At 35.6% G+C, this 26,329-nt stretch overlaps 1 protein-coding gene across 2 annotated transcripts in view; it reads right to left on the bottom strand.

Moving 5' to 3' along the window:
• LOC149535030 (long chain acyl-CoA synthetase 9, chloroplastic-like) overlaps positions 1-26,329 on the bottom strand; it is a 124,570-nt gene that overhangs the window by 50,195 nt on the left and 48,046 nt on the right. For both annotated transcript variants that reach the window (XM_089806526.1, XM_089806527.1), the window contains exons 5-7: positions 7,701-7,832; positions 7,402-7,575; positions 7,040-7,269 (exon numbers count right to left, since the gene is read on the bottom strand). In XM_089806526.1, the coding sequence (XP_089662652.1) occupies positions 7,040-7,269; positions 7,402-7,575; positions 7,701-7,832 (536 nt within the window). The remainder of the gene's footprint in view (positions 1-7,039; positions 7,270-7,401; positions 7,576-7,700; positions 7,833-26,329) is intronic.

Genomic DNA, 26,329 nt, shown 5'->3' with positions numbered 1-26,329 from the left:
GGATCTGATGCCAACCCAGTTCAGTGTTGGTGGTGAATTCACATGAGAGTTCACATTGGAGTTATAAGTTCTTTTCTCTGTGTTTACAAACTGACTGTAATACTGTTCTTAAGATTGGATATTTGGTGTTTGTTATTGTATTGCTGACGTATAATGCAATAACATATTTCTGAAGCATTTATATGGTGCTGGTCATGATATTGTATTGCTGGTTATTATAATACAATAGAAAATCTAAAGTTGTTTTAAACTGCATACGTTATCAAGCATCTACTGGTTCATTTGCTGACTTATTTTGCATTAAATCTCTGTTTATGCTCTGAAAATTTCTCTAAGGGAAAAATTGTGGAAAATATGTATTCGGGATAGTACAACTACGCTAAACACCACTCTTGAGTGCAATGGATCAATGAGTTTATTATAATTTCTAAATAACATTCCTAATATCAAAAAAAAAACTGATGTTAATGTTTGGGAGTGTAGTGAACACCTTCACATAGATAATGTTGAGGATGGGCATGCTTGACTTCAGATGATAGAATGCATATTAATAGATACCTTATAAATTGATGAACAATTCAAATCAAATAAACACAAAGAAGCACTGTAAATATAAATGACAGGAAGGATCGAAGCAGGATGCATAACATAACCAAAGAAGTAAAAGCTAGGACATTCTTGACTAAGAGAAGAGCTTTGAAAGGATAACATAAAAGACCACCAGATTAGGAAAAAAATCAAATGATGAAAGCCTCACAGTTAATTAATCATTATTATAGTTGATGGTTCAAGATTAGATGTCATTGCCAAGAAGATCAATTGTCACCAGTACACCCAATTTCAAGCTTGGTATCTTTTCTGTTTGTTTCCATTTTCATGAATTTTATCTGTAGAACTCATTAATTATTATTTGTGAAGTTTAAAAGAAGATTGTATCATATTTCAATTTTAAGAGAGACAATGCATGGATAATTATACCATAGCCTATCCACAGAGGTAGGAAAAATGCCACAAGAGGCTCATATTCAATTCAATGGCAAAGGAGGCAATGCCTAGATGAACCGCAGATTATCCCAAAGGTAGGAAAAGGAAAGAAACCACAGGAGCATAATATCCAATTCCTTGGTAAAAGAGCTACTGCAAAGTTAAAGCATTGCTTATCTGGAAGGTAGGAAAAAAGCTATGATCATGTGATTTGCAACTTTTTGGAGTAATTTAGTTTGCACTCATAGCTCCAAATCAAAAAATGTATGCAGAATAGGGACAATGCCATGCTTAGGGTCTTGGTTTGTACTAACCTAGAGGCACTTTATGTGGTATTTCGTCTTGTTATGTAATTTTCTACAAGCTGCAAAGTTAAGAACCTCCTACCTTCTGCAACTCATAGTCCAATGCTATATCCTGTATAAAACAGACTTAACCCAAATTTGTTTGGAGTAATCTCATGGCTCTGAAATGTTTTCCTTTTGCACATGCACCTTTGCATTCAAAAATGCATGGCCAGATAGGGGATCATAACAGGCTAGACTTAATATTTACTTAAGGAGGTGACAAGAAGCTAGCGGTGGCCCTTTAGTCAAAATAAACATAAGCGCATGTAGCCTAGGATCACAAGTGTGAATACCTTCATATAACCATGTTTTGAAGATCTTTTCCCAGTTTTGGAGAAGCAATTTTGTTGTTTTCTTTTAAGTTTGTGCAAGTTGTTTTTGTTTTGTTATTGATTCAAAAAAGGATTTTTGGCTTCGAAAGTTTGTGTATTGTTCTTATAGCAATACAAGTTCTTCCCCAAAATGATGCAGGTTGAAATGCACGATTTTCCCCCAAAGAAAGAGCTTCAAAAATGCATATTTATCCCACTTTCAAATGGAATTAGAAAACCCGTTTGTGATTTTATTTTGCCAAAAAGAGCTTAGTTTTTCCCTTACCTGAAAGTGGACATCCAAGCACCACTTGCAAGTGTCTTCCAAGCACAAGATGAAGTCTCTTTCCAACCTGCAAATGGGTTTTGAAAACCCGTTTGCAGGCAGAAAACCTTCTCAAATGACTTGTAATTGGATTTTTAAAACCCAATAATAAATAAGTAGCCCCACTTGTAAATATATGCATTTGTGCATCATTTTGACATAAAATGCTTGCATTTTATCCACCTGCAGTCTTCTAGAAAAACCCAATATTTCATTTTTCCTCCAATTTTGAAAGCTGAATCCTTCCATTTTTCCTCAAGGTTTGATTGTCCGACATGCATAGCTCCAGATTTGCAAAGTTCAAGCTTGGAAGAAAGATCCAAGGCTTCTCCTATTTGCCTGTATGATCTACCCAATCAACATGGCATTGGTCTTATTATTGCAAACAAATTCCAAGATTAGAGGGAGACGCAAGACGAGAACAATCACATGATGGATACAAGGAAAAGATGAGCGATGGAATAATTGTGGGTGTAGAATACTTTCAAGACAGATGGAAAGATACGTTGAAAGGATGTTTTTCCAGTAACAACCATTATGATGCAGAATAATCAAATATGTAGGTTCCTATTCCAATTCAAGATGCTCCCACCAAATTTAAACACTTCAATCACAAATCAATATGAAGACCAACAAAGGATGATGCAATAGGAGTCGTATATATTCAGGCACTTAGCTTATTATCATTTTGCATTTTGTAATTGACATATTCCATATAATTGTGAAATAACTTGTAATTGCAAGTGATCTTTTCACATGTAAATCATTGAATGTTATCTAATTACAAGTCAAGTACATTAGGACTTGCAATTTGAATAAGTCAAAGTTTGTTGGGTTTCTCCCACCTCTCTCTTAGCCCCTCACCTATCAATAGAGGGGGCTCATTGTAATTTTCATCTTTTGGCAACACAAGAAAACTCTACCAATTTGTATATGCACTCTAAGACTTTGTGCTTGAATGTAGATTAAATTGCTTTCAATAAAAGAGGCAACTTGTTTTCAAACTTTGAGTTGATTCAAGGTGTTATGTGATGAAATTTTTTGAATACTAATCATGAGTTTTATGCTTTGTTCAAGAGGGATTTGAATTTAATCTTGCAAACTTTGAGTTGCATATTGCATTCAAAGTTATAATTAGATTCGAGTTATTGGAGACTTTGTGCTGCATAAGGGCAAACTGATATAGTTAAATTCCATTGAATTTAGCGAGTATTTGATAAGAGACTTTATGCCTTACCATTTAATCAAGTTATTAAATCATCATTCGTGATAAGTGTAGAAGACTTTGGGTTTTTGCGACTATTCCACCTATATAGAAGTAGATTGGTGTATTATGTGCTGTTTTTATGTCAACTTAGAAGTCATTGATATTATCATAGCAATAGGTACTTTTTGTTGAAGTTATAGCGTTATTCAAATGTTGTTTGCCTTATCATTCCCCAAATAAAAAGGAATAGAATAAGAGAACCACCCTATTTTTAAGATCCAGTTAAGTCCAAGTTGGAGCCACCTACGGTAAGAAGGGAGCCTTCCCAATTGCTAAGAGGAGAGAGTAATCTCACTTGAGGTTGCCTAAAGTTACAGTCTTGACTTACAAAACATTTAGCCAACACAACTTATCATCAACAAGATGCAAAAAGTAATAGAAATTCATCAAACACTATAACATTTTCTATTGAAATCAAAGCATTTTATCTAACAATTGAGAAATTGGAAGAGCACCATACAACATGTTGAAATAAACACAAATCCATTGTATCTTCAATGAAACCAATATTTTATTTTCCCAAGTACATAGATAGCCTTTTATAGAGTGCCTTCTGTAAGTACAGATACCTCAGCATTCTTTTGCTCAAAATAGCCTATGCTTGATTCCTTCCTCTAAATGCAGCAGATATAGGCATGTTAACTTGAATACCTTAGATTGATTAGTAAAGATGATTGGGATCCATGTCAGTATGTTGACTGCCATATAAATTTGTAACTCATCACAGGAAAAAAAAATTTAACTGGAACATTTTGTGACCAAGGTTCCAACTTTTCTGAAACTAGCTCTCCTTGATCATTTTCTTCCTTCCATATAGTTGTTGGGGATATTACGTTATTGAAGTGGGTTGGACTGCCACAAAAATGCCTGACTATGGTCTTATATTTCCAAAAGAAATTCAAGATGTTACATTCTTCCTTCTACATTTGTAATTGAACTTTAATCTTTGAGATCTTGAACCTTGAATGCCTTGAGACAGTTCAACTAGAACTAGAATTCTGGAATTTGAACACCTTGAACTAGATCTCTCATGTTGTTTGTGTTCTTCCTTCAACTAGATTTCTTAATGTTGGGCCTTTCTTTCATCCTTTAACTTTTAATTTTATTAAAAATGTTCTCCTTAAATCCCAGTTTTTCCCTTTAAAAAAGAATTACTGGGATTTAACTTTTAATGATTTTTTCCCTTTAATAAAATTAGTTTAGGTTTATAGTTTTTAGTAATGTCCCTATAACTAGAAATAGCTTGGGATGAGTGATACCTACAAAAGAAATGTTACAATTAAACAATAACAACTAGAGATAGCTTGGGATGTGTAATACTTACAAAAGAAATACTAGAATTAAGCAATAACAAACTTATGTATAGTATTCTGTGTCTAGTTAACTAATGGTGTATATATTGTTTGTATTGTTGGTAGCTTTCGTTGGTATATGTATACTTTACCAACAATCTTTGGTAGTTAATCAGTATAATGTCTGCATGATAGGGATGCATCTTGTATTGTTTTGGTTAGCTAGGAATCTAAACAGTAAATGGTGATAGTTTTTTGCCAGTTGTCTTTGACAGCCTTTTTTTGGTATCTACTTTGCACTTTTTCCATTATTAATATAATGGGGGGCTAGCCCTATCCAGTTATCAATTTAGCAAAAAAAAATCAAAATGAGAAGAATAATATAAATATTAATAATTATGTGGGGTTTGGTCATCATTCACTTTTATCCTACCACAACTTTTAATCTCAGATATTGATTCATCGCCCACTTTGGATGTGGAAGCTGGTACGCGTGGATGCCTAGTGCATCTGGGAGCATGTGGATGGCTTCCGAAAAGCCTCCATAGTGCTTCAGTCGCATTTCATGGCACTCGCGGAGCCAACGCCCAGAAAAGTAAAAAAAAAAGCATCAAACAACTTAAATTATTAATTTGCATGTGCTTAACAAGATTTTTTAATCTTTTTTTGGAAGGAAACCCTAAAACAACTCTAAAGGTGAATGTTGAAGCATTCACGAGTCATTTTGTAACTTTGTTTGCAGCTACTTCTCATTTGGTCACCAATTGGTTATAACTTATTGTCTAAACTCTGATGTTGAACAAGCAAACTCTGATGTTGAACAAGCACATATTGATATGAGTTTTGAAATATCTTGAAATTTGATAAAGGGTGAAGTATCATAGTCATACTATCAAATCATTTGCTTTTGTATATTCTTGCATTTCTTTGCATACATATATATATATATATATATATATATATATATATATATATATATATATATATATATATATATATATATATATATATATATATGCTTCCTCCCATATCCACTTCCTGAATCTGCTTCCAATCCGCATCTGAATCGACAACTTAGCTTTTAATGATAAGAGAAATAAGGGAAACAAAGAAGTTGCTAGGATTTCAAATGGAGAGAGCTTTGTGTGGTGTTATGGGGATACTTTTGTAGATTGGATTTACTGTATCCTACATCCAAGCTTACAGTTGCATATTGATTCTTCTCAAAATTCACTTTTTAATCTCTTCAATATCTATTTCCTATTAATGTTTCTAAATGCTTCCATTTGTGACTGTTGCACCATAGGATTGATTTCTCTAGGTAAAAGCTTGGCATTTCCATGTATTTGGGGATCTTACGATTTCTCTGCTCTATCCGGCTTTTATGATCTGTATATTTCTGGTACAAGTAGTTAGATACATCTGTCTAATGGTTTGTTTTTCCTGTGTCTAGGCTTTTTAGCTTACCATGTTTGTACCCAAGTTTGCCTTTAACAGCTTCCCTGTCATTGGCTTGTTTCATTCTCAGTTTTCTAGTAAAATCTATGTTACCCCAGGTTTCTGGGACAGTGGAACGTGGGGACGGGGAAACAGGTTTCTGGGATGGATTTTTTTTTTTTCAGAGCAGGGAACGGCAAGGGACGGCAGTGGGAACAGCTATATAAAAAGTAGGGAAAATTTAAAATATACAGGGAAATTTTAAATATTCATATTAAAACATGGATAACACATGCTTATATAAATTATAGAAACTTAACATATAATGTTTGTGTTAAATAATTTAACTTTAGAGTTAACATGAGAGTGGAAATCAAACAAATTATCAAAACTGAAACATTAATTTTATGGGACAGCCAAGGGAAAGGTTTCTGGAGTTTCCGAGTTTCCAGGACAAGGGAACGTGGGGACGGGGTCAATTTTTGCCGGAAACGCGTCCCCGAGTAACATAGAGTAAAATAATAAATGGAGTTTGGTAAGATTTTCAAAAATGCAAGTCTGGGTTGATGTTAAAGTTTTTGAAAACCTATTAAAAAGTATATGTAACTATGCGTAGTCATAGATATATATATACACACACTCTTCTAAACACACACATATAGAATCTCTATATGAACATACACCTTAGTCTTGATTTATGAACACTTTTCCAATGCAATGCTTGCCCATCCATTAATGTCCTTAAGCATACGCTCACAAATTTTTTGAGATCAAGGTGGAAGGTTTGAGGTAAGCTTTATTGACATGTATTATCAGCCTTCACACTCTCATATACATCTCTCTCTCTCTCTCTCTCTCTCTCTCTCTCTCTCTCTCTCTAACATATCCTCACACATTTATTGAGATCAAGGTGGAAGGTTTGAGGTACTTTGTTGAGATGTATCATCAACCATCACACTCTCATATACATCTCCATTGTCAAAGGATTTTAAGCATGTACACCATAGACACAATATGTATATCATAAAATTGAAAAACTCGGAAGTGATGAAAACAGTATAGCAGTAAATTCGCACCCAAGGCATATATTAATGAATCTTTGTGTATCTCCAGAGAGAGGAGCTCCACCCGAAAGCAAGCCACGGATATGACCTCCAAGAACTGCACGTATCTTCCTAAAAACTAGTACATCCCAAAGAACCTTTTCTAGACCCCAGGCTCCAAGCCAGCTTCCTTCTATAGCAGCTAATCTGCGGTTATATGCAATATCAAACAATCTTTTTGATATCCCACCTGTTGCATCAACCTGCATTAGCAAAATCCTCAATGTTAAGGTAGAAAAGGTCATTGTTTTATGACCAAAAACATTATTCACCAAGCCTAAACAAGAAGAAATTATCAAATCAAATCCATGCAATAAGAAATACATAATGCATGCCTTTTTCCGCACACCATCACGAACACGATCTAAAATAGCTGGAACAGCAGTCATTAAAGTAGGACCCAGCATAGAAGCATCACCTTTCGTTCCCTTCTTAATCTTGGGTGATGTATCAGTTAGTGTCAAAGGGGAGCCATAACCGATGGCACATCCTACAGCAACCATTACAGCCTGCAACAAGTAAATACTTGTTTAATAACTGGGACAAATGCACCACCAAAAACATGGACAACATAAGATTTCACATTTGCATACATTCTCATTCAGTACAAACTGAATATGATCGGGTACTCTACCTCAGCTGCAAGTTCAAGAATATGAGCTAATGGCAAGTAAGCCAGATAAATGTCTTTATTGCCAAGACCTGGAACAATTTTTATTACAGCGGCAACTGTTGCAACAACATTTCCATGAGTCATCATGACTCCCTGCAAAGTTGAAATCACTTTATAATTATTTCACTGCAAGGAGAAATATCCAAATACAAAAGAACAAAAAGTTACTAAAGAATGAAGCTACAATGGCAAGGAATATCTTCTTGCCTAAAGAAAAACATAAAAAACAGAACACAGTTGCTGGAATTTCTCTTTTAAATTATTTCAACAAAAAATAAGGCAATATGTAATATTTGAAATCCATAAACAACATTGGATTAGAAAAAGTTAACAATGAAACAACTGACATGAATTATCTAGTCAAGCTTTGTAAGACCTTTGTTTAAACAAACATGAACGACTTCTAGATTTTAGTCACTGGGGGAATTTTGACATGGCTAAAGCAAAACAAAATTCTAGCAAAATACTTAATAATTAATTATCAAGTATTGAATCTAGCATTAAAAAAGCCAACAACAAACACATATTATTCAGATGCAATGTAACTTCAACACTCCAGCACAAACAGACAATAAGAAATTGACCAGTGCAACAGTCTTTATTTCTCAGGCATTTATTATTTAATTTTATACCATGCCTACTTATAGCCTTATAGGGTTATATATTTTATTTATGTATTTGAAAATCAATGATATATATGGCCTGTTAAACAATTTTTCTTGGAATAAAATTACTCAGTGAAGAGTCTACTAGTAGAATTTATAAGTTGAACAAGGGAAATAAACACTTCCAGATAAGATTATGGTTCACATTTCATAAATTGTATCACTCATCAAAAACTACAAAATATGACTATATTGGTATAATAGACTATCTCTAATCAAAATATAATTGACTCTCATAGGCTGCTATCTATGTGCTGTCTGACTTTGATTCGATACTAATAGTCATCATTAAAAATTGTAAAGCATAATTTGGCACTCTTCAAATGAAAGCACTGAAAATATTGTTTAAACTTTCAAACAGAGCCCCCGTCATTTTAGAGAGTGATCGCCTTCTCAAATCTAATCAATTTCACACAACAGAATTCTAGATTTGCAATGAGGATGAGGAGTATCTATAGTAACAAACAACAGTGTTATGCTTTCAGTCTACAATTATAATGGGATCATACAGTACAACCACAGGGATCTATTACAATGAAAAAACAATTACTGGTTATCCTATTGGTTAGCAAAACCAGAGATTGGAAATCCAAGAGCTTCCAATTCTCCAACAGGATTCCACAATCAGTTCCAGCCAGCGAACGAGAATCACCTTGATTCCCCTGCACTTTAGGCTTTGCTACACCTAGGCGGGTAAACCTTCACCTCAAACACTAACTGCTTGGTTCAAGGTTTTTCTATAGTGAATTTAAGCTTTGTGAGTTCTTCAGCTAGCAGGATCCTTGAACTTGATCAAAATAAAGTTGAATGCTTGCTTGAGATAATTGAATGTTTTGTATATGGTGTTCTTAACAATTGGTTTGATGCTTGTAAGAAGGAAGATAAAGATTTTATGACTTCAAATATAAACCCAATAATAATAATTCAATGATTCAAAAAACCAGTGCCTTTGCTTATTTGGGCAAAAGAGTCAACTACAATGAAGATTTTCACGTACAATTTTATTAAGTTCTATGCTCTTATACTATCAACAATTTAATAATCAAGATGTGACAGATCAAATATATATGCAATCTTAAATTAGTCCAAATTGAGCTTTAACTCCTATTGTAGGGAGACAAATTGGACACAAATATGGAAACAATTCATTTCACTATATCTATGATGATCGCATTTAAGATGCTAAATAACTGTGTCCACTTATCTGACATTTAAACTTCTTACAAAATTTAAAGATGATTATAAAGGACAAATCAACTGCAATTTAAATCTCCATGCCTTTGAAATAAACAAAAAGCAAAAAAGGCTTTTATTTATCATTAAAATTAATAAAATATAATAACATTAAAAAATCATTTTTTCACTCCTTATTCCTCCTTAAAAGTAAAAATAAAATATTTCTTATTCAAATGCTTTTGTCGAATATGTCTTGTTTCTTTTTTTTGACCTATATAGCATCTCTTATTCATAGACATGACTTTTCAATTTAAAACTTATAGCCTTTCACATATTAATCACACCTTTTGATTGTCCTATCGGTGGTCAAAACTCATATGTGAATAATCAAAATATCATCTCTCCATGGAGCTTATCGGCGGCATACATGCCCCACCCGATAAATAAAACTCACAATGCCTTGGTGTATAATATAAGGTTTGTTCAAGTATTTTCCTTTTCCAAAGCATATAGCACCCGATAATTGTAATTTTAATTCTATCAATGGTTTTGAAAATATTATTATCTTTTACTAAAGTTATCGGGCTCTTTCACTTTAGCATTTATTTGCCCTACGACTAGAGAAACTTTGCGTGTACAGAATCTTCAAATCCTTTGGCCTTTGATACTTTAATATTCCTGTAACTTGTGATGGTGTATGTGCTCTAAGTGATGTCTAATAATCACCACTGTATTGTCTTTAACTATGCCAGTAATGCTCGGTATGGTTTTTGGAAGAAATCTTTTTGAAGCGGAATGAGAATCTGGAAATTCCTTAATGTGCTGATGATTTTCTCTCATCACTATTTAAGACTGTTTTTTGCTATCGCTGATGTCTAACAATTACACTGGCACTTTGTGTTTGACATCAAATCTCCCGTCACACCTTTCTTCATTCACAGCTTCAATTTCCAATGTTGATACTGTCTCACACACTAACTGAGGTCCATCAAGGCATGGTAGATCATAGCGATTTGCAGGAACTTCTATCTTGCATATAATCTCCTCTTTGATGTCTCTTTTTAATTTCTAGTGCTACTCTCGTTCATACTTTCGTAGCAATCTTCTTTCCTTCCCTTAGATACAAACTTATTCTCCAATCTGAACACATTAAATAACTATTTCCATATGTATTTTATCACAATCAAATATTGCCCTCGAAGACTTCCATATATTCGATGGATTTGCTTTCATACTCTCTGACGATAACTAGATTTTGAATTTATATTTGCTGAAGACACCATCTTTGTAATTGTCAGATTCTATCTTATTTTTCTGCTCCATCTTCTGCTAATTATCTTTATCATATATATTATTGCACATGATTATTCTGCCCTCTTTCTGTTTGCTATGTTCTGGTTAATTCAAAGTTTCAAAGAATCTTCTTTCGATGCCTTCATGTGTTTCTGTACATGTATGATGAACATTCATACTTGTTTTTCTATATGATGAATACACAACTTTCACATGATTAGACATAGACCTGTTCACTGTATGAGGCTTATATCAAAATGAGACTGGAAATTATCTGTGTGTCTTGGAACTTCTTTGTTACTGCCATATTCTTTACTAAACATGTCACAAGAATTGATGTATATTGATATTTATTCTTTCCCGTTACTCCCTCCACTGGGATCACCTAAGGGCTGAGGTCTACAGTTTTCTATTGCTCTGTATACACTCTCTACAGATCTCTGGTTGTGTTCTAATAGTATGTACTCCTGATAATCAACATTAGCTCATCCTTTGTTATAGGTACTTCCTTGCAGATTCCATCTTTTCTCATTGCATGTTGTATAGGTTGATTGAGTTTAAGTTGCATGGACATTTCCACAATAATGGGATATGTTTCTTTGCATAATCAAGAATGGAGGCCAAAATTCTGGGCTCCATCAGGTACTACCTTCCAGTAATACAATGAGAAAAGGTAAGAAAAATATTTTCCTTCAACAATCACATTCAGACATTTTCTCGAACATCTACATATCATTCAAAATTTAAGAGCATTTCCTCAAACAATTTAGCCAGCAAATTGAAACACAAAATATTTATCCAAATTGAGTTAAGTGATGATCAAATCTCGTAGTTGGGTCGAATAGTCTAATTATAATATACTGGCTCCTTCTTCTTGTTAGACTTTGATATGATAATTAAAATTAAATACATGCTCAGATCTGCATGATGCGCCCCTATCTTTGTTACTATTTATAGCTTCAGAAAAAATCATCACTACTTGCGATAGTTGAATTTGTGCTTTTTATTTTGGAGCTATATTATTGTCTCCAGCTCATCTTTTGTGCATATTATATTGTCTTCATGTCTCTTTGATACATGCTGACTGTATGCTATTCTTTAAGGAACATATTTGTTGTGCAATGGTGATTAGTAACCGTTCACAACTGCCATGTCATCGTATCTTCTATTCTCTGCATTTAGTATTTGACTTAAATAATGTGAATGATATATTAGAATAATCTTTAATGCTCACTCTTGTAGCTTATTGTAAATATTAGAATGTTTCTAATATTTAGGTGTAGTCTAGAATAGAATGTTTCTATTCTATTCGATTCTCCTTTTGTATATATTGATCGTTTTGATCTCTGTTTAATATCAAGTATTCTGGCATTTTCGTTTGTAACCTGGTATCAGAGCTAGAGTAATTTTTCGAAATTTTTTTATTGAAATTATCTGTTTTGTTTTTTCCAAAATTCCTCTCTAAAAATCACGATTTCTTTTGTTGCATCTGGTTCTGCAAATCACGGGTTCGACTTTGAAGTCCGCAGCACATCTCTGGTCCTTGTAAAATTGCGGGTTTTCTTCAAAATCACATTTTTTGCCTAGGGTTGACGAAAATCTTTTGCAAATCGTTTGAAACATCCCGATTTCTAGGCAAATCCGTTGCAAATAGTGTCCAGAAACTGGTCTTCTGCTAACACTCTCGATTGGTCAAATACGTGTCCTCACTCTGCAATATTTGGTGCAGCTCATCTGATAAAAATAGCCAAACACGTCTACATGCGGGTCTATTCTTACAGCAATTTTTGCCCCCATTCGCACGTCTTTTTTAACGGATTTTGGATGATTTCGAAGGCCAAACTAATCTCTACCTACAAATCCCGCTCTGTGCCAAAACTCTGAGACAAAAATCGGCCATTTCTTTCCAAGAAATTGCCATTTTTTTGCAAAATCGACTCTCCAATCCGCCGGCAAGGGTTTTGCCCGAAACCCTAATTTTTGGGGTCGGAAATTTTTTTTAATTGCAAATTCTTGATGGGTTTTTCGAGATCTCAAATGGGTTGTCAAATTTTTCTAGGTGTCTCTTTTTTGTGCTTCGATTTTTGAGCCAGCGGATCTTGATTCCGACAACATTTTACTTCTAGGTTTTTTGAGCTCTTTTCTGGGTCTTTCATTTTCTCACCTCGAAGTTTGTGCCATTTGAGCATTTGTGTCAGCAACATCAAAAGTCATACTCAATTAAATAGCAAGCCCATGCTGCCCAACACTCAGAGCAGAAAGAATCTATCTACCATGCCTTTATGGTTAGCATACCTGCAAATCATGTGAAATCTTCTGCCTGGTACATCGATTATGGTGCCTCCCGACATTTCACTCATAAGCGTGATTGGTTTGTTGAATTCACTCCCTATTCTGACTCAGTAATCTTTGGAGGCGGCGAAGAATACAATATTGTCCGCAAGGGAAATATTCAGATTCAGTTTGGAGGAAGAAAACTCATGTTCCTCAATGTATGTTATGTTCCTGGCATGAAACATAATCTTTTGGCTGTTAGTCAAATTATGAAGCACTCTCCTTAGTTGGATGTCATTTTCAGTGGAAATAAGTGTTCGATTATTGATCGTGCTTCTCGCACTGCCCTTGCTGTTGGTCTTGAGGATCATGGTATTTATAGACTTGTAGATTTAGGTGATTCCCTTGAGCATGCTTTCATTGTTGAATCATCCACTCTCAGCAGTCTCTGGCATCAGCAATACAGTCATCTGAACATTCAGTATCTAGCACAACTTGCTCGGGATAATTTAGTCCATGGCATATCTAATATTCAAACCCAGAACCATAGCGTTTGCGGAGCTTGTCAAGCAGGGAAGCAACATAGGACACCATTTAAGAATGGTGAATCATGGCGAGCACCTAGAGTGCTCCAGCTGGTCCACGCTGATGTATGTGGTCCTATGAATACTCCTTCTATTACTGGGAATAGGTATTTTTTACTCTTTGTGGATGATTTCAGTCACAAAATGTGGGTATATTTTCTTAAGCAAAAATTAGATGCTTTTCCTATATTTCAGCAATTTAAAGCTCTAGTAGAAAAAGAGTCTGGTTCCTCCATCCGTACTCTTAGGACCAATAATGGGGGGGAATTCTGTTCTTCTGCTTTCTCTGCCTTCTGTACTACTCATGGCATTAGACGTCAGTTCACCACACCTCACACCCCTCAACAAAACAGTGTTGTAGAGCGTCCCCGTACCATCACAGAAATGGCTAGGGCTATGCTAGAACATAGAAATGTTTCCAGAAAATATTGGATAGAAGCAGTATCCACAGCTGTCTACCTGCTTAACCGGTCACCCACCCTTGCAGTTAATCATAAGACTCCTGAGGAAGCCTGGTCTGGTCGCAAACCTAGGACCAACCATTTGAAAGTTTTTGGCTCTCTGGCATATGTATGGATTCCTGATGCCAAACACACTAAGTTAGATTCCAAAAGCCAAAAACTTATGTTTACAGGATACAGTCACACACATAAGGCCTGCAGACTGATTGATGTAAATACTGATCGTTTAATCTTCAGTCATGATGTTGTGTTTGATGAGGAACTCCGACCATTTCTACTCTTTGACTACCCACCGCATTCTGAGATTCAATCTTCAGCAATCTCTGACTTGGGTTCTTTTATTTTATATGAGTCATCTGATGCTACTAATACACCACCTCAGCCACTTCCAGATAATACAGCTCCTGCTCCTGCTCCTCATCCAGCTATTCCGACTGCATCTGATATTGGCTCCTCAACTCTTCGGCCAAAATGGTGGGCTCAAACGATTAGTGATCTTCGTCCTAATGAACTCATTGAGGGTAGAACCTCCAAAAATAAGAGCACTCAACACAACACAGTTAATATAGCTCTTATGGCCAACATCCACAGTATCCCTGAGCCCTAGACATATGCAGAGGCCAACGGAATTCCAGAATGGAAACAAGCAATGGATGCTAAGCTTCAGAGTCTTCAAAAGAACCACACCTGGGTTCTTTCAGATCTCCCTCCTGGGAAGAAACCCATTAGCTGTAAATGGGTCTATAAGGTCAAGTACCATGCAGATGGTACCTTGGACAAATACAAAGCCAGACTTGTTGCTCGAGGATTCATCCAACGCGAAGGCATTGACTATGAGGAGACATTTGCTCCGACAGCCAAGATGAGCACTATTCGCATTCTTCTTGCCATTGCAGCTCAGTATGGTTGGAAAGTTCATCAGATGGATGTGAAGAGTGTCTTTCTCAATGGTGAATTACAGGAAGAAGTCTACATGACACAGCCCCCAAGTTTTAAGGTTGCCGGTTCAAAACCAAAAGTATGTAGACTCCAGAAGGCCATCTATGGTCTTAAACAGGCTCCTAGGGCTTGGTACATAAAGATTGATCAGTACTTGGTTAATCAGGGATTTCAGCGCAGCCCGTCAAATAGTAATCTGCATATTAAAGACTCTGGTAATGATATTCTTTTGCTTGTTGTCTATGTGAATGATCTGATCATTACTAGGAGTTCAGCACATTTGATTTCAGATATCAAACAGGATCTATGCAGAACTTTTGATATGACCGATCTTGGATTGCTTCATTATTGTTTAGGTATTGAGGTTTGGCAGATTGGCAACAGTATTTTTTTCTCTCAGTCCAAGTATGCCAGAAATTTGCTTGATAGGTTTCGAATGCAGGATTGCAAACTTGCCTCCACTCCTATGGAGACTGATCTGAAATTGTCCGCACAATCTGATTCTCCTCCTATAGATGAAACACTCTTCAGGCAGCTAGTAGGTAGTCTCATCTACCTCACTACTACTAGACCTAATCTCAGTTTTGCAATCAGCTACATCTCACGATTCATGACGAACCCCAAGACTAATCATTGGATTGCAGCGAAATGTGTTACGCTATGTACATGGTACTCCAGATTATGGTCTTCTTTACACAAGAAGTACTACTCCTCAGCTCAGTGGATTCACCGATTCCGATTGGGCCGGCTCAGTTGATGACAGGAAATCTACATCTGGTTGTGTTCAGTATCGGATTTGCAGCAGTTACCTGGACCAGTAAGAAGCAATAGGCACATACACTCTCCTCTACAGAAGTAGAATATAGAGGAGCTGTCAAGGCAGCTTGTGAAGCAGTTTGGCTCTGCCAGATGCTTGCAAATATGCATATTTCTCAAGCAGGACCAACTTCTTTGTTTATAGACAATCAAGCAGTACTCAAACTTGCCAAAAACCCAATGTTTCATGAATGAACCAAGCAGATCGAGCTTCATTGCCATTATATCCGACAGTTAGTAGAAGATGGATCTATTCAGTTACTCTATGTCCCTACCTCAAAGCAACCAGCAGATATTTTCACAAAACCCCTTGGTCCTAACAAGTTTGTTAAATTCAGGGGATCTATTGGTGTAGTAAATAGATTGACCATTAAGGGGGGGTATTAGAATAATCTTTAATGCTCACTCTTATAGCTTATTGTAAATATTAGAATGTTTCTAATATTTAGGTGTAGTCTAGAATAGAATGTTTCTATTCTATTCGATTCTCCTTTTTAATATATTGATCGTTTTGATGTCTATTTAATATCAAGTATTCTGGCATTTTCGTTGGTAACATGATATTGAAGATGGTGCAATCCCCATTTATAATCATCGCCGCTGGAAATTCAGAAGTCAGTGGTTCCTTAGTGAACGAATGGTTTGTATCATTCGAGGAATACAAAATGATGTGCAACAGCAGTCAAAACTTTATGATGTATCGGCTTGTGGGAGAATCCATGGGGGTAACATGGGACGCAATTTAGTTTTTCATTACCATGACATGCGATTAATACAGGAGTCTCCTTGACTACTTTGTTCATATATATTTCATTCCATGCGGTATCAGATAATGGGAAGAGATTGAAGAGTGCATCATATATACCATTATAGTGGCAGAGGGAGCGAGATTATTGTGTTCGCTTCATGCTTCACAGTCCAAGACAGCTTAAGGAACTTTGTTCAGTAATTTAATTTATTAACATCTGGTGTGTTATTGCTATGTTGAGCAAGTTAAAGGACTATGTGAGTCTCAGAGAGTTTGATGTGTATTTCTCAGCATTGCTACATCATCAGTTTTATGTGTGTGATTTGTGATTCAAAAGAGAAGCGTACATGCTGTAGATATCAAATCTGATAAGGACATTCTATTAGCATCTGTTATGAGATAACAGATTGTTGAAGAAGTCGTTCTTCCAAATAAGCTTGCGAAGCTTTGTATTGAATCTCCTGTTCTTAATAAAGGAACTATATTTTGGGTGTGGCCGGGTCTTCCCCTTGAGTAGGACGGTTTTCCTAAGGTAAATAATTGTGTCAATCTGTATTCGTGATCTTAGATATCTGATAGTATTCTGGTTCGAAAACTTACAATCTTTGTACTAAAAGTTTGATTGGCACACTTAAAAATGTGTTTGGAATGTAAAGTTATCATCGAGAACTGCTAGCTTTGGTAAATTTATCATGGAGAACTACTAGCTTTGCTTGATTCATCATGGAGAACCACCTCATTTAATTAAGTCCTGAATTGACCATGGCAAGCTTTGGTAAATTTATCATGGAGAACTACTAGCTTTGCTTGATTCATCATTGAGAACCACCTCATTTAATTAAGTCCTGAATTGACCATGGCAAAGCTGTCTGCCAAAGGTGGAAAGTTTTTTGTGAACTTACCATAAATAGAAAGGTGTAATGAGTTGACTTACTATAACTAGTAAGTCATTTTGATGACTTGACAAAAATTAGTAATTTTGATAAGTGTTATACATGTATTTGTACGAGTCCTGCTTACTGAATTTAGTAAGTGTTCAGTAATTATGATTCTGCACCTCAGTTGTTACATGTGCAACTCAAACTAACGTTTGTTCCTACGATTTGAACATTGTTGTAACTATGAAAATTCCTGAGAGATATATTGAAAGATATTTGCCTGTGATTTTTTACTGGTATGATTTTACTAGAATTCCCTCGTGGAATTTTGTGTTATGTGTGTCTGCTCTTTACCGTAATTTTCTACATTTGTTAATTTCATAACAAAATGTAGAGTTTTGAAGTTTGTGCTGCTCTAGTGATGACAAAAACAACCTTTTTTATCACCTTTAGTGATCAGTCCCAAACTGAAAAAAACTGAAACATTAATTCTTGCAAAAAAATACCATTACACTAATCAAATTCGGACACTACACTATTATTTTTTTATTTTCTGCAATATATAAACCACACCAAACAGTGAATTTACACAAAACCCCAAAAATCTCTGCAAATCAAAAAATACTAAAAAACACAAGCCACAACCAAATACCCATTGAATCTAAAACTCTATCTACAACTTTCAACGCTGTGATTATTAGTGATGGAAACACCTTGAAATGGAATTAGGATTTTCGCACCCAACCCAATCTCTGTTGCATGTTGGAATCCCTAAATGGAAATACCATAGAAACTAGAATGGTTTTCAACCGCAAGGCTTTCAAATTTCCATATGATTTTTATCCTTGAGATATGGAAAAGATGAATGTGCATTCATTGTTAGGAAATGAAACAACTCCAAAGAGAATGTAAAGTCTTTTTCTGAAAATCCTGCTTTTATAAATTATTAAATTTTTTAGAGCTATTTTAGAAGAATGTGTTTATTCTTATTTGTTGCTTTTTCAACAAAAATACTTTTTACTTTTTTAGTTGCTCTTCAAAAAAAGAGTTCTTTGGGGGTTTTTGTCATTACTTTTAGGAAAAGCATCTTTTCTCTCGTAATAAAAGAACACCATGTCCTTATGTTCACTTTTCAACATCTTGAGCCTAATGACACTTTATCTACACGCTTATAACGCCCTTTTAAATAATTAGATATAGGCTGTCATTTTATTTTACTTGTTTTCAACACCTCTAATATTTAATTAATTGTCTTTCAAATCAGTCCAAGGTCCTATGAATAATTATTAATAAACCAACTAAATTACCATGATAATCCCAAAAAAAACTCCTTAAGTGAATAGGACTTTAGCCCATGGAAAGTTGGCACTACCCAGGAACGACAGATTTCTCCAAGAAATTATGACTGCTCCTAGAATCTCAAATTTGCATGGACAAGTACTATTAAACGTCTTGGCTCCAACAACTTATTGCAATTTGCAGAATTTATTTCAAAAAAGTTGACACTTTTAAGGAAAACTTTGGAGTTAAGAATGTTGGAATGAACATGAAAGGGGCATCACATTAATTGTACTAGATACTTCAGAATGATTCTCAAACCCCTAACTAAACATGTGAACATGTGTAAATAGGACCTATATGGTAAACCAATTAGGTAAAACACCTTGTTCATGCCAACATCTTCAAATTGTAAACCTTGCAAAGATGCATTATCATCATCTTAACAATCCTCCATTATCCATCGATTATAAAACATTATGGATTTGCTCAGTGCTTTCCAAAAATTGCTTAAAAGCTTTGTATCTCTATTTTAAATGACAAATTTTTAAATTCCATATGGGAACTAAACATTTTGAAAATACAGGTGAGTTAGCTATAACAACTTGGCAATTGCACATGAATACATGATCTAGTATTCTAGTTGACATTTGACCTAAGATGTGGCCAAAAGTACTTTTAGAAGACCAACGAGAAATTCTCCAGACTAAAGTGTCCTACAACCTTGCTAATTGAGCCTACTAAATTAAAATGTGTCTTTCTACCTCATGTAGAACATGCATGTTGTCAATGTGGTAGAGAAGTATGTCGTCCAAGTACAGATCTTGAACTCATTCATTGCAAAGAAATTTGTAACAGATTTTTGAAAAATAATCCTTGTCAAAAGAATACAATCTTGACCATGCATTCACATGTCCACAAGCATTTGGACAACTCAAACAAATCTATAACCAGTTTGCTTACTGCCTTATTGTGCATAATATGCAGGAGGTGTTAATGTTTATATCAGAAATGAAGATAAGAAGCAAAGGAAAAATAATGAACACTAACACACAGCAAATTATCATGGGAAAACCCTCCAACTTGAGTGAAAAACCCACCCACAAATAATATATATTATATATACATAATGAAAGGGAAGAAGTCTGATTTACAATTTGTCCAACACTAGACCAAACTAAAGCAATGATATTAGCACTTTTCTTAATGTGAGCATATAGACAAAATACTCAAATTCTCCTATAAATCAAATCTCCATCAAGCAGACATATATATTAGTCTATATGTATATCATTTGAATGCCAATCACAACAAAATCTCTGTGAAACAGAGAAATAGAGAAAACCTAGTAGGAAAAACTCTACTCCAAAAAGAGATAGTAGAAAATCTAGTGAAGGACTGCAGAAGCCTCCAACTAGAGGAATGTTCCAGAAAATAGGAACAAAGAGTGATCATGAAGAAAACCATTGAAGCATGAAGAAGCCGCAAACTCTGTCAAAAAGAAACTGCTAATCTATAGAACCTCAAAGTAGGAATGAAAAGAAGAGTGTCTATATGGTAGATGATCCATCTCACCGAAATGCATAGGTATCCAGCCACTGCAATCGCCTAGTACATAGGATCAAATACTAAATACATAGCTCACTCCAACGAACCAAGGAAGCATTAGAAACAACAGAAGAACCCCCACCCCCCCCTTTAATGCAAACAGGGTTGAGGTGACAGGCAGCTAAGAAAGTCGGCCAAAACACTCCTGCAACACAGGAAGAACCAGGCACATCGAGAGTGAGGTATAGACACCTATAAATGCACGTCTCACTGACACATCATGGGGCTAACGTCATGGAAGGGACACTCACTTGACAAAGGAAGAGGGCCCAAAATGGCAATCAACTATCCCCACATGGCAATTTATAATATAGTGCGAGTACAATAAATCACAATGATGAAAAGGATCCCAAAACGCATGGAGTGGCACTTTATCTCAATGCATTTGCATAAGAATGCTTACAAATGATATCAACAAAGATCAAGAAAAGGCAAAGAGCTGATGCAACAGATAGTACAGCCCAAAAGAAGAGATTCCATGCCATGAAAACAATCCCCGGACCTGAAACAGCCAAGATATCCACCATAGAGCGAAAAAGCCAAAAACATGATAAAAAGAGCATGGAGCAGAATCTAGAAGAAATTACAGTAGATCCGAAAAGTAGACAGAACCAGCTTTCCAAAAATATAATGTTTTCGAAAAACGGAGATGGGACACTTAAGATATGCCCTTCGGAGTGAAAACAGAACATCTAGCTTTCACTACCAAAACAGGAACCAAACTGCATCAAAACCAAAAAAACACCTGCACCAATGTGTCCGTCTCGGAACCAGCTTTACGACGTATTTTTTGGATTGAAAAAATACATCTATATGCTCCAATTACGGCAAAAAACCAAACAGGGCCTCTAGAAATGCATTAAAAAAAATTATTTTTTTTTGTTAAATAATTTTAAAAATCACAAAAAAAGCGCCACCCGTGGGGCAAAGGCGGAGTGGAGGTGAGCGGCAAAGCCACTGGTGATGGTGGCGAGTGGTTGGCACCGTAGCGGCAGCGGCTCGCGAGAGGCGGCGATGGAGCCGTAGCGGTCTGCAAGACCACCGGCGGTTTGCCGCAGCCGCTAGCGGTTTCTGTGACCGCCAGCGATTTTCCTAACTATGGCAGTAAAAAAACTACTTCTTTTAACTTTTTTTGCGATTTTCTTTATTTTCGCCACCTCGGAGTGCATGCAGAGGTCATACGGCCCTGCCTAGCAAAAAAATTTGCCTCCCGGATCAACATTGTCCAAACCGGACAAATTTTATACGGAAATGGGGATTTTGACGCTTTCTAGATCCATCCATGAAGTTCGTTTGGCCTCAAACTGCTATAAAAATTGATGACCTCCTGTTTTCTCAAGAAATACCCCAAAAACACCAGATCTGATCCGCCAAACCCTTGTTCTCCCTTTTTCTCCAAATACTGAACAAGCTACAGCAGATCTGGCTCTGACACCATGTACGATTTGAGCAAATATGCAAATCAAATCCATGAAGCCCAACAATAACTGCATGCAAAAAACTTGTCACGGAGAAGAAAAAGACAAGAAGAGGCAAGGGTTTGATCTGAAAACACGAAAATTGTATATTCAAAAGAAGAATAGATTATCCAACAAATGATAATTACAAAGAGATCAATCCTTATAAAAGGAGATCGAAACCCAAAAAGGGTAACCTAAAAGTGAAAGCTATTTAATAATTATTAAATAATTATTAAATAGAGAAAGCTAAAAAATGCATAAAGCGAAATCTTAAGAAGGGAGAAAAGGTAATTTAATAAATGAAATTAAATTATCCTTTTTCTCTAACAAAGATTACCTTGTCTTGACCCTTGATTGTCTTGACACTACAAAGTGAGGCAATTTTCAGTGTTGATTCCGCTTCAATAAAAGATGAAGCGTCATAATGAAATTTTGCCATATCTTTATGTAAACTTCTACTGCTACAATAGAAAGGGAGATGACGATATTAAGTAATCCTACCCCAATAATGCAAGATAATTAATATAATACGAATTTAGGAGAGAACGGGATTTCCTAACGCTACAACATCAACACTCACTCTAAGTCAAGGAGGTATTTTTCTTTATATTTGTGCCATAGATTCTCTCAACATGACACAAAATGGCAACAACCACTTGTGGGAAAGAGTTTATCACAGAATCTCTCAATATGACAACCTCAAGGAGTCACTCAACATGACATCCACCATGGCTACTCCCATGTGTGGACATGTGCACAAGTGCTCATCACGAAGTCACTCAGAATAATGTCACTAGAAACTATCTAGAAACTATGGTAGATATTGTATTTATATCTCATCAGAGGGCACCGGATGGAACAAGGAGGTGCATGAACAAATTGATATCGCATGTGCTGATTTTTGGCATTTCAACAATATCTCAATGAGTGTGGTTGATATTGCATATTGGCTGAATTTGGTGACCGCATTGACAATTTCAAGTAAAGGTAACAAGGCCCCTTCTCACAAGGATTTGAGTGGAAGGTTAGTAACTAATTGAAATCCACTTGAGTTCATTTTTATATTTTAGATTTTCACTGTTATTTCCTTATATTACTAACACTTGATTTCACTTTAATATTGTAGGTTGCTTAACAATCCGGTTGATATGGAAACAGCAAAAGAACGTGGAAGAAATATGGCTGCAGCATTTTGTCTGATGGGTGGATAAATGGAAAAAATAGAACCATTATTAATTTTTTGGTTGCTTGCAAAGATGATGTGGTGTTTTGGAAATCTATTGATGTCTCCAATAAAGTGAAAAATGCACACACATTGGCATTAATGTTGGAGAATGTTGTCATGGTGGTGGGAATGGAGAATGTGGTGCAAATCATCATAGATAATGTGGCAGCATATGTGGTAGCTGGTAAAATTTATTTTTTATGTTGCATATGAATAATATATCTAATAAAATATGGAAATTTGGCAACTAATTATTGATTTTTTACTAATATGCCAAGTATAATCCTCGAAGAGAGGCACCCAAACTATTTTGGTCACCTTGTTTAGCACATGTCCTTGACCTTCTTTTGGAGGACATAGGAAAACTTGATTGGATGACTCCAATTGTGGAAGATGCAAAGCGAGTCACCAAATTTATCTATAATCACCCATGGGTTCTAAATTTGATGAGAAAGCTTTGGGCGGGTGAACCATAAGATTATTTCAAATTAGACATATATGATAGCATTTCAAATTAAACATTGCATCAAAATTTCATAATAAAGGTTGTTAAAATGTTATTCATAAATTATTGCATTTGAATTGTATATAACAAACATGATCAAAATGAATGATATTCCATAAACATGAACAATACACGACTAGAGACAAAGATTTGGTGAGACCCGATGTCACAAGGTTTGCAAAAGTTTTCTTAACATTGCAAAGTATTATCACCGCAATGTTGCCTTTGAAACAAATGTTTGTGTGTCCCGATTGGGTTCCTTCACCTTACTCAGAGTGTAGAAGGAGAATTGTGGCACAAACAGTCTTTGACCAATTTTTTTTGGAAAAGGTTATGAAGATTGTGAAGGTAACTTCAAAACAAAAATTTTGAATTGTTCTTGGAAGTTTATATGTCTCATTATTAATTTGTGACTTACTATGTAAGTAACTTCATTAAATAGTCTTTTTGTAAACCAAATTGTATTTTTCAAATTTCAATTGTAGATGTCTAAGCCCCTGGTTAGAGTCCTATGCTTAGTTGATGGGCAAGAATCCCCAATGGGATGTCTTTATGAGGCCATGGATAGGCCCAAAGAGTCTATTAGAAATTTCTACCGTGGGGACAGGCTCAAATTTTATCCAATTTGGGAAATAATTGATAGGTCAAGCAATATGCTCCACCAACCCATTCCTATAGCAAGTTACTTCCTTAACCCCCATTTCAGGTACTATGATTCTTCTTGAGATTTTCTTAAGACTTCATTTTACTTTATTATTTTAGGTTGTGAACTAAGGCTTGATTTTACTTTCTATTTGTTTTAGGCATGATGATTTCTTTTTAGATCCTAATGGAGAGGTCATGGAGGGCGTCTTTGTATGCATTGGGAGGATGATATTGAATGTTGTGCAGAGAAACCCTGTTGTGACCGAACAAGTCTATGTAGAATAAAAGGGTAATTCGTTCTCTTCAAAGCTAACAAAGAGAGCAAGAGGCACGCAAAACCCAGGTAAATCGTAAAAGTTTAAAACATTTGCAATTTGAGAAGTTATGTTTCTCTATTTTCATTGCTTTATAACTTAATAGATTTTATTTTGCAAATGCCTGATGGCACACTTGGGGTGGCAATACCCCCAATTTAAAGCGAGTTGCTCTCAAAATCTTGTGCCATCCTTACAGCACATCCCATTGCAAGCACAATTGGAGCTTATTTAAGTCCCTCCACACAAAGAAAAGAAGCAAATTGACTAAAAAATGGCTCAATGACCTTGTCTATGTGCAATATAATCTTAGGTTGCGCAAGAAAAAGGAACAATGTTCAGAACCTCGTCCACTTGATCTAGATGATATATATCCTTACTCTGATTGGAGGGCACAAGAACTAGGTCCATCATTTTCAGCAAATAACATCCTTGATTTGGAGAGGTATGCCATGGAGGGGGCTAGATTGGATTTCAAATTGGATGACATTGAGGAGGAGGAGGAGGAGGAGGAGGAGGAGGAGGAATCAAACGAGGAGTCACGACCAATGCCACAGGCAAGATGAGATACATCAAGGAGAAAAAGCGAGTCGATAGGGATGTCGAGCGAGGAGGCACAGTGACAGAATTAAGAGTCACGCCCAACATGGTTCTTCTTTTAGGTCTAGACCCTCTCCCTTTTCTACTAGTTGAGTTGGGAAGAGGAAGATGTGATTGTAATAATGTATTTACTTCTAGTCTGAGAAAAACTATTTACTATCTTGCTTCCCACCATCAACATTTCGCATGAGAATGCGACTTTGTACCCACTATATATATATATATAACTATTTACTATTTTGCTTCCCGCCATCAACATTTCGCAAGAGAATGCAATTTTGTACCCACTATACATACATACATACATATATATATAAACTCTACTTGTTTCTTTTGTGTTCTCTTTAATTAACTCATTAGATGCATCTTCTCATTGAATTTTGTAAAAAAAATGTATTTTTAATTAAATTTAAGTTGTTTTTTAGGTTCCAGAGTTTTTTTCGAAAACTGACCAAGTTTTTCCCAATTTTTTTTTGGACCATGGTGAGTTGTTTCTGATTGAGAATTTTCCAACAATGGTACTACCATAGCACTAGGCTAAGCCTCACCAATTTATTTACCTCTATCCTATGTATTGGTATCTATTGTCTCATACTCTGCAAGTAGAGACTTTCTAGTAAAACAGTCTTCTATTGGAAAGAGTGCTAGAATTGTGAGTTGTGCATCACTTGCCAGTCTGGGACTGCTTAGTGCTCTGATCAAGTGGTTGCTTCTTCTAGGGATGACATTGATGACCATTCCATGGCTTGTTAAATTTTTCTTTAAATGCTTCAATTGCAACTCAAATCTTCTGCCCTGCTCTTAAACTTTACCTTCGTTTCAAATTTGCAAGAAAACTTACAGAAGTCTCCACTGAAGAGATATGCCAGAAACCCATATCAGATTGAAAAAAGGCGCTTTCAGTCTGACCGGTACCTTAAATAATATTCTATTCTGAAACTTGCATATTCAATTTGATCCCTATAATATAAAATGTCTGTTGGAATATTTCCTAATAGGATTTTTTTTTAAATTCTGATTTATACCTTGACTTCTCATTTTCAAATTCTGTTTAAACCATTATTTCTGATTTATTATTTTCAGACTGGTCAGATAATTCTAACAGCCAATATATAATATCA

Source organism: Cupressus sempervirens, chromosome 10 (assembly GCF_028749045.1).
Source record: "Cupressus sempervirens isolate cs-2001-9-10 chromosome 10, ASM2874904v1, whole genome shotgun sequence".
Taxonomy (NCBI): Eukaryota; Viridiplantae; Streptophyta; class Pinopsida; order Cupressales; family Cupressaceae; genus Cupressus; species Cupressus sempervirens.
Note: the sequence above shows the minus strand (reverse complement) of the source record. Positions and strands in the feature narration are given on the sequence as shown.